At 59.2% G+C, this 16,638-nt stretch overlaps 2 protein-coding genes and 1 long non-coding RNA gene across 23 annotated transcripts in view; 1 reads left to right on the top strand and 2 right to left on the bottom strand.

Annotated features, from left to right (window-relative positions):
* Nucleotides 1-2,590: 2,590 nt before the first annotated feature.
* On the bottom strand, nt 2,591-7,064 carry SLFNL1 (schlafen like 1). Of its 4 annotated transcripts, none has more exons than XR_008294290.1 (4): nt 5,865-7,064; nt 3,745-4,212; nt 3,385-3,598; nt 2,591-2,717 (listed from the first exon to the last, which is right to left on the bottom strand). XR_008294290.1 is itself a non-coding variant. In XM_053212373.1 (4 exons), exons 1-4 carry the CDS (start codon nt 6,576-6,578, stop codon nt 2,595-2,597), a joined length of 1,449 nt encoding a protein of 482 aa, XP_053068348.1. In that variant the 5' UTR covers nt 6,579-7,064. The 4 variants fall into 4 exon arrangements, 3 of the variants coding, with proteins under 3 accessions (XP_053068348.1, XP_053068357.1, XP_053068356.1); XM_053212373.1 differs by having other exon boundaries at nt 2,595-2,717; nt 3,385-3,528; XM_053212382.1 differs by having other exon boundaries at nt 2,595-2,717; nt 3,385-3,528; nt 3,745-4,198; nt 5,776-7,064.
* Nucleotides 2,677-8,620, top strand: LOC113599404 (uncharacterized). 2 transcript variants are annotated; one of them, XR_008294292.1, is made up of 4 exons: nt 2,677-5,671; nt 5,796-6,108; nt 7,704-7,894; nt 8,201-8,620. It is a non-coding gene; the product is annotated as an uncharacterized LOC113599404 (long non-coding RNA). The 2 variants fall into 2 exon arrangements; XR_003420245.2 differs by having other exon boundaries at nt 2,677-6,108.
* Nucleotides 8,621-12,195: 3,575 nt separating this feature from the next.
* The window catches only part of SCMH1 (Scm polycomb group protein homolog 1), a 184,610-nt gene continuing 180,167 nt past the window's right edge, over nt 12,196-16,638 (bottom strand). For 13 of the 17 annotated variants that reach the window (XM_053212367.1, XM_053212361.1, XM_053212336.1 and 10 more), the window contains 2 exons: nt 14,424-14,650; nt 12,196-13,375 (listed from right to left, as the gene is read on the bottom strand). In XM_053212367.1, the coding sequence (XP_053068342.1) occupies nt 13,250-13,375; nt 14,424-14,650 (353 nt within the window). In that variant the 3' untranslated portion in view covers nt 12,196-13,249. The remainder of the gene's footprint in view (nt 13,376-14,423; nt 14,651-16,638) is intronic. The other 4 variants (XM_027059520.2, XM_027059510.2, XM_053212341.1 and 1 more) reach the window with 2 other exon arrangements.

Consider the following 16,638-nt stretch of genomic DNA (forward strand, 5'->3'; position numbering starts at 1 on the left):
GCCCCTCCATCGGGGAGATCCGGAGAAGTGGGCCTCCTTTTCCTTTCACGCTTCCACTCACCCATCACGGCCAAAGCCCAGAAGCTGGTGTTCCTGCCCCCGACCAGGCACGAGCAACCTCGCTGCCTTTGTCTGTCTCCGGTTCTCATGGACCAAAGTAAAATGTGTTCACTCGCAGAGGCCTTCATCCCAGTCTCGGGACTTTGAATGCGGCCGATGGGGTGAATCCTAACCGCGGTCTCCACCTGGTGGTCTCAGCAGACCGTCTAAATCATTTTCGCAATAGCCTTCCCCCAACGGAGGACTCCGACATGCCCACTGGTGACAGCAGCACTCCCCACAACCGCGAGGACTCGGCCGGGTGTGGGGCGGTTTGCAAAGGCCCCGCGGCGGGGCGATCTCCCGCCCCTGCATCGGAGAGCGCCTCGGTGGACGAGTCGTTGAGTGCTGCCCGCTCGGGTGACCTTCCTAGAGAAGGGACCAGGACTGGCCTTCCGGGGCTTACAAAGCCTGACCCGCCCTGCCACCCTGGCTGTGGCAGTGGGGACCATGCCGGGCTGACGCCGGGACCGGAGGATGGCTTTCCGCACCCAGTGGTGACTGACCGGTGTCCAGAGCTTCTGGGAGAGAAGTTCCTCGGGCGTCCTTCGCTTCAACCCAGGTGGTCCACGCCAGTTCTTAGTCTGCAGCAGCTCAGCAACATGACAGCGCTTGCCTTGGCAGAAACTGGCTCGTTCCCAGGGAGAGCACGTCTGAGGGTCGTGCTGCCTGGACCAGCATCCAGCACGCGCCCGGCACGTGGAAGATGCTCAGAAATGGCCCCTCTCCTGACTTCTTGATCAGCACAACCTCTGTGCTGGTTCCTAGTGGCCTCTGGAAACGTGATTCGGGCCCCGGGTTTGGGTGACTGATGAGTGAGAGCGGTTGAGGAGTCATCAGCACAGAGCCTGACGCGGGGCTTGAACCCATGAACCGGGAGGTCATGACCTGAGCCGAAGTCAGATGCTTAACCGACTGAGCCACCCAGGCGCCCCAAGGGAAGCGTGTTTTGCAGGCCCTCCTGTGAAATGCCGTCTGACAAGATTCCATGGTTTTCTAGTGGCCCAGACCTAAGTCTAGGCGGCTCCTTGTTTCACCAGCAGATATTTATTTGGCAGCCACTACATGCTCACCATGTCTGAGATTTTGAACTTAACAGCCATGAACAAAACAGATCCAGACCGCTGTCCCCCGGAACATGGATTCTACTGCAGGGGAGGGGACAGCTATAAATAAAAGCTACGGAAAGTGACTGACAAGTGCACTGGGGAAAAAGGTTGGAAGCAGGAAAGGGGGAAGGGGGGTGCTGGGGAAGGAGGTATAATTTGAAGTGGGCTGGGTAGCGAATATCCTTCCCTGTCACTTGAAAGTGGAGCAGAGAGGAAATAGTCCTGCAGCTCTCCGGGGGAGGAGCATTCGGGGGGGGGGGGGGGGAAGCAGCCAGTGCAAAGGCCCTGAAGCAAGTGTGTTCATGAAACAAGCTGGTGGGTGTAGCTGGAACACAGGAGCAAGGAGCAGGAGGGGTTGAGGTCAGATGGGCCAACTTGCCAATTGTATAGACCACTGTTTGGACTTGGCTTCTGATGAAATGGGGAGTTCTTTTGAGTTCTTTGAGCCCGAGCAGGGCATGATCAGACATTGGCTTTCTAGTCTCTGGCTCGGCTGGTGGAGATGACAGGGGAAATGGCCAGAGCAGGAATCCTCGCCAGTGGCTGGAGGGTGCTTGGGATGGAAGTCAAACTCTTCCTGTACAGGTGCTGGGGAGACAGGGCGTGGCTCTGATGATAAGTGCTCCTGCCCCCAGTCCATTTCACTGTCTTATAGATGAAGAAACTGAACAGAGGTAGCAATTTACCCCAGGGGACCCGGTCTTTAAGGCAAAGCTGGAATGGATTGCAACCATCCAGGCCCCATAGCTCCGTGTGGGAGGAGCCCGGGGCTGGCTCAGCCTCCTGGACAGAGGTGGACTGGGCGCGGGGCTCAGGGCTCAGCTGCGTCCAGCTGGCCGGCCGGAAAGAACCATTCTTGCCCCAGGGTGCATGTAATTTATTAAAGAGCTTTGACAGTCACAAGTTCCAGCAAGCCTGGGGTGGTGGCTGCAGGGTGGCCTGTTTGCCCTACAGGCACGGTTACCGAGCGTGCCTGGCCATCTGCAGAAGGGCTTTCCCTGTATGATGCATTCCTTTCTGGCCCTGTCTCACCACTGGAGTCGCAGACCCCGGGCTGGGCAAAGGGAGCTTCTGAGGCAGTAGGACCGTCCCTCACAGCTCAGCCCTCCGATCGCCCTGGCCAAGTTTTTACCAGTTCTTTCCGGAAGGAAGGTTCCTTGGGGATCGTGCTAAGAGCAGTTTCCCAGCTACACAGACGGGGGTCCGCTCGGGATTGAAGCCTGTGCGTGTGCGGTTGTCCAAGGAGTGAGGATGGTCGCGCTCCCGTCCACCTCTGAACAGCCCAGATGGGTTTTAAAGGGAGGACTTCGGCTCAGACAGGAAATCCTGCATCTGCCAGGGAGAGCTGGCCTGCCGCTGCCCGGCCCTGCTCGCCGACCGGGGCCCTCACAGGACGCAGCAGGTGCGGGAGCCGGGTCCTTGCTGCTTCAGCTGCTGCCGGAGCTGCTCCTTCTCCGCCGTCAGCACCTTCACCCTCTCCTGCAGCGTGCGCAACTCCACCACCCACTTCTGCGGTGTGTGGGGGGGGGTGGGGTCACCCCACAAGCAGAGGCCTGAGGTGGTGCCGCCTCGGGTTTGCCCCTCCACCCAGGGTTGAGCTGACGGAGGAAGGCAAGCCCCGGAGGGCCCAGGGGGGGCCTACTCAAGGCCACTGGGGACCACATGGCCCTTCCCTGCTTGGTGGGAGCCGGGTTCCTGGCCATGCCATCACCCCTGACAAATCAACCCTGGGGGCTGAGGGAAGCCGCTTGACCTGAGGGGCCTGCCAGCATCCCAGCATCCGGGCCCGGCCTCCTCAAGGGTTGGGTAGGAGCCGCCCGGGCATGTCCCTCCCTCTTTCCGCCAGCCCCTTGCTCTCCTCTGCTTTTCTGCCATCTGATGTTTCCCTCTTGAAAGGCTTTTTCTTAGGACTCTGTCCAGCACTAACTGCCCCCTATTGTAAGGGCCTTCCCCTAAATACAGTATAGTACGGCCCCGTCTTCAGGGTGGTCTTAAAGCTTCTCCAGATTCCATCCCCCCCACCCGGCTCCCCCAGCCCACGGTGGTGGAACATGGGGTGTAGCAGGATTATTTCAGTGCTCCCCCCACCCCCCGTGTGCTTGCGGGTGATGGAGCACTGAGGGAAACCCGATGGCATGGCCAGGACTGCTGGCCTGCCCCCGCCCCAGCCGCTTACCTGCTTGTACCACTCCTGGATGGCGTGGACAGACAGCGGGCCCTGGATGCTCCCGTCCCGCCGCAAGAACACCTCCCCCTGGTCAGTCTCATAGAGCTGCGGCTCGGCCTGGGCCCTGGGGGCGCGCACCCTCAGGCGGATCACCTTGGTCAGGGCGACAGTGACTCTGGTCGCTAATCCCACCTGGCTGGCTCTTCCGGGCTCCTGGGGCAGCCTGGTGGGCGTGGGGGCAAGGGGGCACTTCTGGCCTCTCCGGTCACTCTGCCCAGCCCCCCTCTGCCCCCACCCTCCACCCCCCAGCCCTGCTCAGCAGAGCCGAATGGGGCCGTCACGCGGGGGCCAGACAGGCCCAGGGCTCACCTTGAGGGGGGTGGGGGAGGCGATGGTGCTGACCACGGGGATGAAAGAGAGTGTGTAGGCGTCGGGGAAGACCTGGGGCTGGAAACCCTGCAGGATGGAGTCCACCAGCAGGCGCACACGGTCCTCGTCGCGGTGGCTGCAGGGGACGCCCCGCACCAGGCCGCTGTCCTCGACGCCCACGAACAGGCTGCCGCCCTCGCCGTTGAGGAAGGCGCACGCGTAGCGCCGCAGGTGGTGCTTGAAGGCCAGGCTCAGGTACTCGCCGCCGCCGCGCTTGAACTCCACGCTGCGTGTCTCGCTGCCCAGGAAGGCGCCCTGGAAGAGGCGCTCCTGGCCCGGGACCTCCTGGTGCACGATGGCGCTGTCGGAGCGTGCGCCGCTGGGCCGGTCCTGGGACCTCTGCGGGGCCCGTGCCGGGGGGCTGTTGGCAGGGCTGGGGCTCGGGCTCCGGCTGCTGTTGTCCTCCCGCTGGGGTGAGGGGTGAGAGTAAGGAGCCTCGGGGGACAGGACAAGAGGGACGGGACACACCTCCTTCCGCCTGGGGCCCAGCCTGCTCGGGCATCCTAATGCCCCGTCCCAGGCGAAAGGGCCTAACTGCCCACCGTCCTGCAGCCAGTGCTGGAAACCTGCTAAGTCAAGGGTTTGAGCCGCCACTGCTCCTTCCTGCTGGGCTATGGTATGCATGGTGAGGACAAGGAGTTCTCCTTCTCAGGTCGGGGGCCAGAACCCCGGAGGCCAATCTCTTCCCACTTAGGTTGTAGACTGGCCTCTGAGGCTCGGGGCCAAGATCATTCCAACAGATAACCCCCTTCTTGTCTCCCTGAAATGCCTGCCTATCGCTTTCTGGACCACTGATCAGTCCTGAATCTCAACCCTCCTCTGGCCCTCCTGAGACCCTTTCCGTGGTTTCTGTTTTGTTCTCGGGCTCTGTGCATGAGCAGACTCATGGCCACCGGCCTCTTCTGGGCCTCATCACGGCCTCCGTACCTCCCATCCACCCTCCTTGCTGACCCTGGACGCAAGAAGATTCTCACTCCTCCCTTACTGGGTTCTCTGCTGCTGTCCCCGGCTCCTTGCTGCCTCCCAGTCTCCAGCAGGGGCTTCCGGGGCTGGGAGTGCCGTGCGGGCTGGGGCATGGTGGTGAGGGGCGCATCCCTACCAGCCCTGCAGTTCCCAAAGGAAACAGTTTCTCAGAAACACGAGAAACTGCCACACAAACATGAAGTCAGGCTCACAGGTCTTGAAATGTCAGTCACAGAGCTGTTCAGTTCTGCAACCATTTGAACACCACGGAGTTTTCATCCCGAAAGAAAAGGAAAACCAAGATCACCTGTCTCACAGAGTGTCCTGCCACAGCTGCAGTGAGTTGACTGCTCCCTCCCATCCCCCATAAAGGCCCACCTTCCCTCCCTCCCCCTGCTTCGGTCTCGAAGCCCTTCCTGGCCCCTGCCCTCTGGCCCAGCTTTCTTCCTCAGCTCCCCAGCAGCCTTCAACCTGAGCTCCAGCGGCACCAAAAGGCTTGCCCTTCTGCAAATGCAACATCCCCCCTCACTGTGTCCCCCTGCCTAGAACGACCTTGTGCTCCCCGAGTCCCAGCTTAGACTTCAGCCCTTCTGTGAATCTGTCCCCACAGCTCTGTGTCCTCCCACGGCTCCAGGCTGCCGAAGCGCTGTAACTGGTTCTGTCTGGCTCTGCTCAAAGATGAGGGCTCTTTAAGGCAGGGCCGAGCCTTTGCTTTCTGCTGTGCAGCCTGGCCTGGAGCGGGCACTGATGTTGGCCAGCCGAGTGGATGAGGTGGGCCAAAGAGAAAACCCTGAAGGCCCGGGCTGGCCCAGACCCAGAGGATGGAATACAGAAGGGCCCAGGGAGCAGTCCCCACACTTTGGCCCTTCTCCAGACGCTTCCAGGCTGGAGGCAAACTGTGAAGGTCAGCGAGCCTCCCCAGAGTCAGCAGGCAGTGCCAGCCTCAGGCTATGCTCATTTGAGTAGCAGCCCGCAGGTTTGCAGATCTGCCCCCGGCTCCTCAAAGACGCACCTCCACCCCTGCCCAGGCTTCTCCCCGCCCCCGGGTGAGGCTCTGGGGCTTGCAGGCTTGGTGGCTCCAGAAGCGCCCCTTTTACCTCTCTGCCGCGCGAGGGCCCTCGGCCGTCACCCAACACCAGCTCCTTCCCGCGGGCCACCAGCTCCTTGAGGATCTGGTGCTCCTCCACGGCCGTCTGCAGGCGCCAGGGGAGGGAGGCCAGGCTGTCCCTGTGGGTGGTCACCTGCACCAGTGCGTAGGCCTTCCGTGGTCGCCTCACCACCTCGATGTGCTCCCGTGCCACCGGCAGCCCCAGCCGTTCCAGGGCGTCTCGCAGCAGGCAGGTGAGCACAGGCACTGAGAACTGGGGGTTCAGGTGGCCCACGTAGAGAATGTGCGTGCTGGGCGTCACCTGCAGGCCTGAGTCCTCAGGCAGGGACTCTTCCCTGGGGACCTCTTGCAGGGGCGGCGTGCCCGGGAGCTCCATGAGGGGCTGCTGCACCTGTGTTTGCGGTGATCTCTTCCTGGGGGGGGGGGGGGGGGGATCCCTGGAGGGGTCTCCCTCAGAAGGGCTTCCGGGATTCCTTACTGCTGGCTGTTCTTCCCAGGGCCTCCCAGGGGACTCAGGGGGTGCAGAGGCTCCTGGGAGGTTCACAGATTGGCAGGGGCTGGGCAGAGCCAGAGGGAGGGAGGGAGGGCAGAGGGCCAGCCGGAAGGGGCCTGCCACCCACCCAAGCCCAAGGCCTAGGACAGGAAAGAAGGGAGTCAACCAGGGCTGAGGCAGACAGCAGAGCATGTGGGCCTGCCCCTCCATTCTACAGGAGGGAAGACCGAGGGGATATGCCCAAAGAGGGGCCGAGGGGACCAGAACTCAGGTCTTTGAGGGCCCCACCACAACCCTTCATGGGCCCCAGACGTCCTGTCTTTCCTCTCCAGTCCATAGGCTGGAGGCCTCCCAGGGTTTCCTGCCCCCCCAGGAGTCCCTGCTGCCTCCAGGCCCCAGGGAAACCTTTTCAAGGGGACTCTGGAGAGGAAGCTTTAACCCGGGGCTTGGAGGACCAGCAGCAGCCACACCGAAGCTTCTTGCCCCGTCTGAGCCTGGTGTGAGCCCAGCAGAGGCTCTGAAACAGGGCTGGGCCAGAGGGTTTTTAGAGCAGGGGACACTGATGAAAGCTTTGGCCCCTCCCCAGAAAAACGGCCTTCCAGTTTGAGGAGGCTCACGGCCCTTCTTAAGAACTCCTGGTCTAAGACCGAATCCTCTGATTTGGGTCCAGAGAGCAGAAGTGAGGAGGGGCAGAGCTCCCGCAGGGCCAGGGGCCTCATGCCCGAGCTGTGCACAGACGGAACCTACAGGAGCCCTCCACTCACTCCCACACACCCGGCCTCCGTTCTGGGTGGCAGCTACCACGCCTGCATCTTTTCAGATTGGATCCTTGAGACAGTCAGGGCCTGGCGACCAGCACGGCTGGGTGGGGGCATTCAGGGCAAACAGGCACAGGAGGAAAAGGGAGGCCTATGACCCTCATGTCCTGAGGGTTCCTGTAGAGCGTGGGGGGTGCCCGCCCTCAGCTCCCACAGACTCCTGACCCCTGGCCAGCAGCTCCCTGGTTTGGGGGGGGATCTTGGGGGCTCCACGGCGGGCAGGGAGAACAGGGGCTGCAGGAAGTGGGCGGGGCCTGCACAACCACCTCTGTGATCTCACAGGAGTCAACAATGACTTCCTGGCTGGCCTCAGGCCCCCGGGTTGGGAAGTCAATCAGGAAAACTACCCCCCCCCCCCCCCCCGCCCCCTCCGTTCCCAACCCCCAAGGTAGTGAACACACACTATGGCTGGGCTGTGTGGCTCCGGCTGGGCAGCTCCCAGAATCCAGGGGCTGAGAACGTACTTCCTCCTTCTGTAATGTCTCTCCTGTCCCTGCCCCAAACCGTGACCACGCAGGTCCTCCGGTGCCACGAGTCCGCATCTTCCCCTTCGTGACCAATCCCAGGCTCCGCTGAGCACTGATGACCCAGCTACTCCCAAGACGGATCTGAGCACACGCCGCTGGGCCCAGGGCTGCCCCGGACCCCAGGCCCCCTGCTCCACGCCAGAGACAGAGGTTGCTGTCCGGCCGGAGCCCTGAAAAATAGGTCAAGATTTGCCACTTCTTTTCAAGGACAGGGTTGTCACCTACTGTTTGACGGGGGCCAAGACATGGGTGATACACAGCCTTTATTAAAAGCAGAAATCTGTTCTGCAGTGGGTGGGGGGTTTGGTAAATGCTTTCATTATGCAGATGTAGGTAGCTCGTTCCCACGCGGCTTCTGGAAGTCCTGAGTTGGGGGGTGGTGAGTGTGGAGGCAGATGCTCCAGACTGGGGAGGCTGGGGGCAGCGGGGTGCTTCCCTTCTCTGAGCAGCCGTTCTGGAGATGCTAATGGAGTTTTGTTTCCCTCAGGGACACTGAGGCAGAGGCTTGGCTGGGGAAGCCCAGAGAGGAGACCGAGGCCGTCAGGCGCAGCGTGAGGCTCTGGAAGAGCCTGGCAGGTGCCCTCCCCGTGCCCACCCCGGCATGACGGCTGTGAGCTCCCCATGCTCCCCCTCCTCTCTTTCAGGCCTGTCTAGACTCTGCCAACACGAGCTGCTCTCACGGCAACCACGCAGCAGGGGCTGTAGCTGCCGAAGAAGAAGGCTACGTGGGGTCGTGGCTGGCCAGGAGAGGCACCCTGACGGACGGAACATGTGAACATGTGAACCAGAGGACGTGACTCACTTCTCCAGGGGCCTTGCTATCAGGCAGCCTTTTGCGTGAGGTTTTCCACGCTGATCTGTGCCCAAGCTCTCCCCACTCTTACTGGGGGTCTCTTTAAACACCTGCATTACTAATTTCCCTGGGATCTTTAACCACCTTACGTGAAATGAACATCCGTTCCACTTCCTTTGGGGGTGGGGGGTAAAAACTGTCATTGTAAGCACTGAATACATTTACAAAGTGATGTCTTAAATACTGAAATGTGCTGCAATATCACTGGGTTACTTACAGCATCGGGCTTTCTAACAGTACTGATGGCACTTCGTAGGTGGCCCGGCCGGTGGCAGACACAGGTCCGGTGTTAGGGATAAGCAGCCCCTTGTAGTCCCCTCACTGGATGTCTGTGGCCTTATTGACAAACCCTACTTTGCACTAGAGGGAAAAAACTCTTGAATCTAAGATTAAGAATGTGAGGTGGACCCAAAGATGAGGGGGAGAGGGAAGCTATGGATAAGGTTCTTCCCGTGTTATCCGGAGAGTGTCCACTTGGTGGCCCCACACGGCCACGATCCCCGAAACCACATCAACAACGGGTGTCTGCGCTGACTGCCCAGGGAGGCCAGCCAAGGAGCAGAGGGGCAGGGGCAGAGGCCAGAACTGAGCTCAGCCATCATGTGGGAGAGGACAGGATGTCCGGAGAGCAAACTCTGGAGCTCGGGGGAGAAGTGGTATGGACCCAGCCTTTGCCATCTGGGCCCCACGGCGGCGCTCCAGCCCATCTGGAACCTTCCCCTTGCGTGTGGGCATCTGCCTGCTGATTCCCGCCCACCTCTGGCAGGGTCCAGCCCCAGCTACCCACAGGTGTCTTGGGTCCTGTGTCTTTACACTGGGACTTGTCAGCTGTGGGTCGCTGGAAGCACCTGCAGTGGCTTTGGTGTCCCAGGCCCGGCACAGATGCACAGTGTGTGACACGTGGCTGTCGTGGTCCCTGGTCTAGAGGTTTCCAGCTGTGGAGCTTCCTGATAAAATGAGGTGACTTAGGGCAAGGAGGCTGCCAAAAGCTGAGGGACGATGAGGGGAGGGGTGTCTGGGCTCTCCGAGGCAAGAATGTTCTCCAAGGTTTTAGCGTTAGTTGCAGGGAGGAGGGGGGAGTCACCTTACGGCTCTTCCTGAGGAGGGATCGTGGCATCGGTGTGAGGGTAGAAACAGTGTCCACTCGGACGACCAGAGCCACAGCCCAGAGATCTCAGGTTGTTTCACAAAGATGTCACCGAGGGATGCTGCGGAGGCTCCTGCTCAGGACTAACGGCCTGACAACGCGGAGGTGACAGGGACCGTGTGGCCAGCAGCAGGGAGGGGCCACAGGTGGGGAGGGGGCAGACAGTTCCTGAAACCATTCAGCCCTCAGTAGAGCTGGACTCTTCCGTCATCTCCTGAAACACATGAACCTCCTGCTGTTCCTCAGCACCGGAGTCAACGCCCTCTCCTTGTGGTGGTGAGTGTGGCACGTGAAGCTGGTGCCGGGGGGCCTGTGACCCCCCCAGTCCCAGATGTGTTCTCATTTTGTGGGCAGCTGGACTACTGGGGGTTCATGGAGTGGTCTCGCCTGCCCGGCAGGTGTTTGGGGATGCCAGAGGCCACTTCAGCTTCTCCGCAGGACTCTGGGTCACTATCAGAAGGCTTGGCTTTGGGGGGCACCAGGGTGGCTCAGTCGGTTAAAGCAGCCGACTTTGGCTCCGGTCATGATCTCACAGTTGGTGGGTTTGAGCCCCACATCTGCTGTCAGTGCAGAGCCTGCTTTGGATCCTTTGTCTCTCTCAGTCCCTCCCCTGCTCTCTCTCTCTCTCAAAAATAAATAATATTAAAAAAAAAAAAAAAAAAAAGGCTTGGCTTTGGGAAACAACTTCAAAAGTCTTTTTTGCAGTCCTGACCCCAGAAGTTAGGGCAGTAGAGCGAAGGGGTAACCATCTTCTCACCTCCTACAGAATCTGACACACGGGTACCTTCCTAGTTCTGTTCCTCGGGAAGCCGGATGAAAGGGGAATGTCAGCTGTCTCAAGGCAACGTTGCTCATGGCAGGAACGGACTGTAAATTATCTGGACCAGCCGCTTTGGGCCTCCTCAGTGCCGTGACTCAATGGGGCACGTCCCTTGTAGGGACCCGGAAGCGATGCCTGTGGAGTAGCTGTGCCGACGAACTGGGGAATTCTTGCTCCCTCGGGGCATGATGCTAAGCCAAGGTGAACCCCACGGCTCCCTGATGTGCCCCATCCTCTTGCCACCTGGGCTGTCACCTGGATGATGGCGGGCCCTGCCAGGACTACCCCACCGAGGAGGACTGCTTCATGCTGTCCTGCGGGCGGGTGATGGTGCCTGACAGCCTTCAAGGTGGGTCTTGACTCTGGTCAGCAGGATCCGAGACGGTGGCCCCAGGAGGGTGTGACAGGCACCCCTAATTAGCTGTGGAGTTTGGGCCAAGGAGCTCTCTCCAGGCTTCAGTTTTGCACTTGTAGATGGGAGGAACACGGTCGTTCTAGAGGGTTGTAGGGAGGTTGAAGTGAGATGCAGGACATAAACCACTCGGCCCAAGTGTGTCAGCACAAGCGTACGCTCTTGGAGACTGGGAGGCAAGTGGGGTGGACGCCGATTCGCTCCGTAAGGTGCAACCCCGCAGTGTGCCTGGCTTGTCTACATGTGCTGGCATTACCTTCAGTCCCCGTGTCTCGTGGGGAAGGGGCACACCGCTAAGTTCATGGTGGGGGTTCAGTGAGGCCCTCTTTGGCAGTGAATGAACAGGACAGCTTACCACCCCGGTGCCCAGGAGCCTGTGGAGAACGGTCCTGTTCTGGTTCGGCAGCCCTGGCCGTGACGGCATCCCAGGGACCACGGTTAGAACCCACAGGAGCCAAGTGGAAGACAGGTTACAAGTCAGTCACCACGTCTGAACCAGCCATGGTGAGCGCTGGGAGGGCCCTCTGGTCTCATCTGAAACCCTCATACCACATGGGCCCAAAGAAGTGAAGTGACCCGCCCAAAGCGTCCCAATAAAGAGACTGGCTAGAACCTCAGCCTTGGCCTCGGCGTCGGATTACTTGGCTTCAAACGATTGCTTTGGCGCTTCCTCGCCGTGAGCTACGCGTGCGTTTCCTGATCTGTAAAATGGGTTTGCCGTGAAGATTTAATGAGACGATTCTAGTTCCTGTGGAGTAGTTCCCGGGACCCTCGGTGACGTAAGAGTGGCAGCTATCGTGAGGTTTTCCTGCATGGCCTGCTGCCCCCTCCTGTGACCCCCATAGAAACGGGGTCCCACGTCGGCACAACGGGTACCATGCCAGCTGGCTGGCCCGCACATCTCCTCGCCCCATGACGAGGAGGAGGAGGACGAACCCGGCCATGGAGGCTCTTGGAGCTGTTGACCCAAACACGGCTCTTCCCCCTGGGCTCCGCGTAGCTGCCGCGTTCCCTGCTGTCTAGCCACACCAGAGCGGAGCCCTCTGAGGGCAGAGAACGGACTCCACGCCGCCTTCCCAGTGGGCATCTGGCAGGCGGCCTGCTCTTCAGGGACTGCTGGGGTCGGGAGAACTCTTGGGGATCACCTTGTCTACATGCCTCACTTAAGGACGAGGGAGCCAGGACCAAGAACGGTGAGTGCTCCACCACTGGAGGTGCAGTGCGCCGCCGACTGATTAAAACCACACAGGCATCTATACTGGTTTTTATTTATAAACAAATTGACATAAAAGAAGTCCAGATGGCAGCGGGTGCAGCTGACCTGCTCACAAAGGAAGCATCTGGATAATGGAGAGGGGACAACCAGACTCCAGCCGGGAGACCCTTCCCTCCCATCTGCCTTATGGGCTTTGTGGCCTAAAATCCGGGGGCCTGACCTCCTTGGGCAGCAGTTCTGGCCAGGGCAGGGAGCTGTGGGGGGGAGGGTGTGGGCGGGGGACTCCCATTCCCACAGACGAGGCCTGGGGCTGCAGAGCGCCCCTGGAGGCGGAGGGGAAGGTGGCAGACACTCTCTTCTCCCCAAGCTGAGGGGTACACGGTCAAGGCCTGAGGGATCTGTCCACCCCACAGAGCAAGCGCTCCAGGGTGATGTGGTCTGAGAAGAGCCCATGCCTCTCTGGGACCGGGGCAGGGCAGTCTCTCACCTCCTGAAACCCGGTGTCTGGAGCGGGAGGAGTATGAACCGGAGGGCTTGCCCGAGTGCCAGAAACAATAAATTAACAATAAGAAAAGATCTTTTTTTAAAAAAGGTAGAGGTTTGCACCATGAGTTTGGAGTCTGGAGCTCTTGTGAGGAGGTGGCGGGAGCTGTGGGGCAATGGGGTGCCACACCAGGCCCGGCAGGTGGCAGGGGAACTGGGCACGAGTGTCAATTCAGGGCCCCGTCTTCTGGGGCCTCAGAGGTCAGCCCCTTCCTCCATCACCCAGAAGGTGTTCAGTCTAAACGCCCGCTGAAAGGCCAGCGGGCTTGAGAAATAAATACAGAGGGGCCTCAGAGCCGAGGCAGAGCTGAGGGCAAGAGCAGCGCCAGCCCTGGGCCCCACACTCCCCCCTCCTCAGTCCTTCATGGAAGGACGTATCATGGCAGGAGGGGGAGCAGTGGTGGCTCCACACAGCCTCCTGGAGTCCTGAGGCGGCCCTGAGCCCCACTGAGGCGCCCGGAGCAGACTGTTGGCCCTCCTTCCGGGGAGAAGAATGTCGACCCCTTCCGGAGGACCCCGCAGTTGTCTGGGCGGTGTCTCCCGGTTCAGAACTTGCCCTGCTTCAGCCGGTCAATGTGGAAGGAGAGCTTGAGCGCGGGCCCCAGCTTCAGCCCCATGTACTTCATCATCATGTCGCTGCGCAGCAGAAGCAGGGCCTTGCCATCGATCTCCTGGCGGGGGTGGGGGGAGGCACCATCAGAGGCCTGGTGGGTCTGACCGCCCAGGTTCTGATGAAAGCCACCCAGGCACGCGGGGCCCAGTGAGCATGCTGTGCCGCTAAAGCCTACCTGTTCCCACAGCTTCTGCTGCCGGCCCCACATCTGCTACTGAGCCCAGCAGGTGCGCTCTGCACAGGAGCTCATGCTGGCTTCCCTTCCCTGCTGCCTGAGGTGTTTCCCCACCCTCGCAGCTGCTGACGGCCCGGCCCGGGTAGGTTCCATGTCTCCCAGTAAGCCTCCCCCATCCTGTGCTCGTCCCCTCTCCCAGACTGGTTTTATAAACTGGCCCTCAACTGTCACTCCGTGAGTCATCTTCCTTCCTGAGCAGCAGGGGCCCCTCTGTGTGAAATAGACCCAGAGCAGGCACTTGCTGAGCCACTGTGAGACCTTCAGGCCGGACCTAAGAGCACCCCCAGACCCAATGGCATGAAAGACTGGAATGATTGATGAAAGGGAGCACATCTGTTCTGAGCACCCAATGGGTAGAACAGCACCCAGCAGCAGGGGCTGCTGGGAAACGGGTTTGTGCCCAAATCAGGAGCATGGTCACCGCAGGCGAGTCAGGAGCGGTGCTTGGCTACACAGCCAAATGGTCACTTGAAGAGATGGTGGCGGTTCCCAGAGGAACAAGGACATGATGGGGGCTGATGAGGTTGGAGAGTAGGGGCCAGGTGGCAGGGGACTCTAACCTGGGCTGAGGCCCCCGATTCTCAGGCCAAGGCAGGCAGATGGGAGAGCACACACGTCTAGGAAAAGAGGAGAGTCCTTTCCCCAGGCCTGAGCCCACAGGCCACGCACCCAGCAGGAACGTGGCTGAGTCAGACCTACACTGCAGGAGGGGGCTGAGCTCAGTGCCCGACAAGGGCAGCTGGAGACCTGAGATATCGTCTCTGTTTTCGTGGTGTCTCCCGTGCTTAGTCTCGAGGGGCCTTTAAGAGTCTACAAATTGCCGAAGCAAGACTCCTAGTGGACACAGGAGAGGTCAGGCGGGGGCACCTACGTGTTTGCGAAAGAGGTCAGCGTGGGGTCCAAGCTGGGGATCAGCTTCCCGGACAAACTGCATCACGTCCTCTACTGTCCACGAGGAGGGGTCCCGGCCACTCAGTCGTGAGGCATCCCGGCTTTCCAGGTATCGGTCCGACCCTGCAGGACAGGAGGGCACCTGCCATAACGGGTGGGGACTGGTTTGTAACGCATCCCCACTCTCCTTGGCACGTCCCGATGGCCCTGTGGGTGAGGCTCACGTTAGTGCCAGAGCAGAGCAACTGGAGGTGGCTGAGGGAGGGAAGGGTTTTTCCACAAAGGGATGAGGATCTGAGACTCTTCTTAAGTCAACTCTTTGTTCTTTAAGAGTAGATCTGATTTTGGAAAGGGCCAGAAGAAATTTTACATTAAGGCTGTGGTTCAGCCTGGACCAAAGTCAGCGGGAACAATGAGTGAGGGGATTACTTGGGCTCGCTGGGGGTCAGGTGGGTAAGGCTGCTTTTACCTTGGCTCTGGGGACCATTTCTAGATAGACTTTGGCAGATGGGCAAGATTACAGCCAAATCTAATTTGGGGTCTAGGGAGAAAAAAAGTGGTGGAAAATACTCTGTGCCTCTTCCAAGGCCTGGAGAATAGCTAACCTTGCTACAGCCTAATAGTGCAGAGGCAGAAAATAGTCTTGCCTTGGCTGCTAGGAATCTCAGTTAATTTAGTGCACTGCTTAGAGCTTTTATCTCGACCTTGGCTCAAATACAGTTCCTCCCATTTCCCCCGTGGGATCTGGACTCTCCGAAATCTGAACTCCTTACCATGCATGGTCTAGAAAGTACTGCAGCATCTGGCCCTTTCTGCCTCTGACTGCATCTCAACCCCCTAACCCCACCCCTTCCTTGTCACGCTCCAGACACACCAGCTTGCTTTCTGCTTCTCGAATAGGCTATGCCTTTATCCTTTGACCTGTAATTTCCTCCGTCTGGAATGTGCTTTTCCCAGGACTTTGCATACCTGATTCCTTCTCAATATTTGGGTCTTATCTCAAACATCAATTCCTCACAGACCTTCACCAACCTTCTAGCAAAAATATTCCATTCCCCACACAGCCACTATCAATCCAATTATCTCCTTTTCCCTCAGCACGTATTACTACCTAAAATATTTTCACGTATTTATGTTTACTGTCGGTCTTCTCCTATTTTCTGCCCTATTTCTTTGTGATATTGTGACTTTTAATAAGAAAAACACACATATTTGGTCTTTGTCCTGTTCCCTGGCAAGAACTCCTAAAATTCTTGGAATTTCCTAAATGGTGAGAGAAAGAAAGGTGCCTTTTGTTATTCACAACAAGCCCTTTCTAGCCACACCTGAGCTTGTTCCTGAGGTCACTTCTGGAAAGTCCCTAAAGGATGGGGGTTGCCTGCCAACCTCCCGGGGGAGGAGGGTGGCCAATGACTTAACTGATTGTGCCTGTGTAATCAAGGTTCTGTAAAAACCCCAAACGATGGGGTTCGGAGGGCAAGAACCCCTGGTTGGTGGACACATGGAGGTGTGGGATCTGTGTGTCTGGAGAGGGCATGGAAGCTGGTGCCCCCTCCCACATGCCTCGCCCTGGGCAGCTCTGCCATCTGGCTGTTCCTGAGTTGTCTCTGGTTACAGAAAGCTGGTAACCTAGTAAGTTTTCGTGAGTGAACCCAAGGAGGTGACTGTGGGAACCCTTGATTTAGTCGGCCAGTCAGAAGCACGGGTGACATCCCGGACCTTCGACTGGCCTCTGGTGGCGTGGGGCAGGGGGCTTGTGGGACCGAACCCTTAGCCGATGGGATCTGATGCTCTCTTCACACAGTGTCAGAGTTGAGTTAAATTGTAGGACACCCAGGTGGTGTGGCACAATTGTTTGGTGTGGGGAGAGCTGCACGTGTGGTGTCAGGGGGGGAGTCATGTTGAATGGAGTACTGGGCGTAAGGGAGACAGACACACAGGGGGGCGGTGGTTTCCCTTCACAGTCTCCAGGACATAAAAGAGGGCCTGGGCAGCCATAGTGGATGCTCAGACAGGTTTGTTAAATGAACGAATAGACCCTACATAATAGTTACTTGTGTATTTTTCTGGCTCCCCCACCAGACTGTCTGTCTTGAGGCAGGGACCTTGCCTTGTTCACGTCTGTATCCTCACCACTCAGGAGATGCCTGTCACACAGCTGAGAGGCGAGCTGAAACCCACCTAGGAGGGCAGAA

This window comes from Acinonyx jubatus, chromosome C1, assembly GCF_027475565.1.
Source record: "Acinonyx jubatus isolate Ajub_Pintada_27869175 chromosome C1, VMU_Ajub_asm_v1.0, whole genome shotgun sequence".
Classification (NCBI taxonomy): domain Eukaryota; kingdom Metazoa; phylum Chordata; class Mammalia; order Carnivora; family Felidae; genus Acinonyx; species Acinonyx jubatus.

What these genes read in the sequence shown, in the direction of transcription:
- SLFNL1 (XM_053212382.1), bottom strand. Translation starts at nt 6,578, where the DNA reads ATGGAGGGGCAGGCCCACATGCTCTGCTGTCTGCCTCAGCCCTGGTTG. An exon ending in CTGGGCAGGGGTGGAGGTGC is followed by an intron (nt 4,199 to 5,775) that starts GTCTTTGAGGAG and finishes GGAGGACAACAG; the next exon opens with CAGCCGGAGCCCGAGCCCCA. An exon ending in TCCAGGAGTGGTACAAGCAG is followed by an intron (nt 2,718 to 3,384) that starts GTAAGCGGCTGG and finishes CACACACCGCAG; the next exon opens with AAGTGGGTGGTGGAGTTGCG.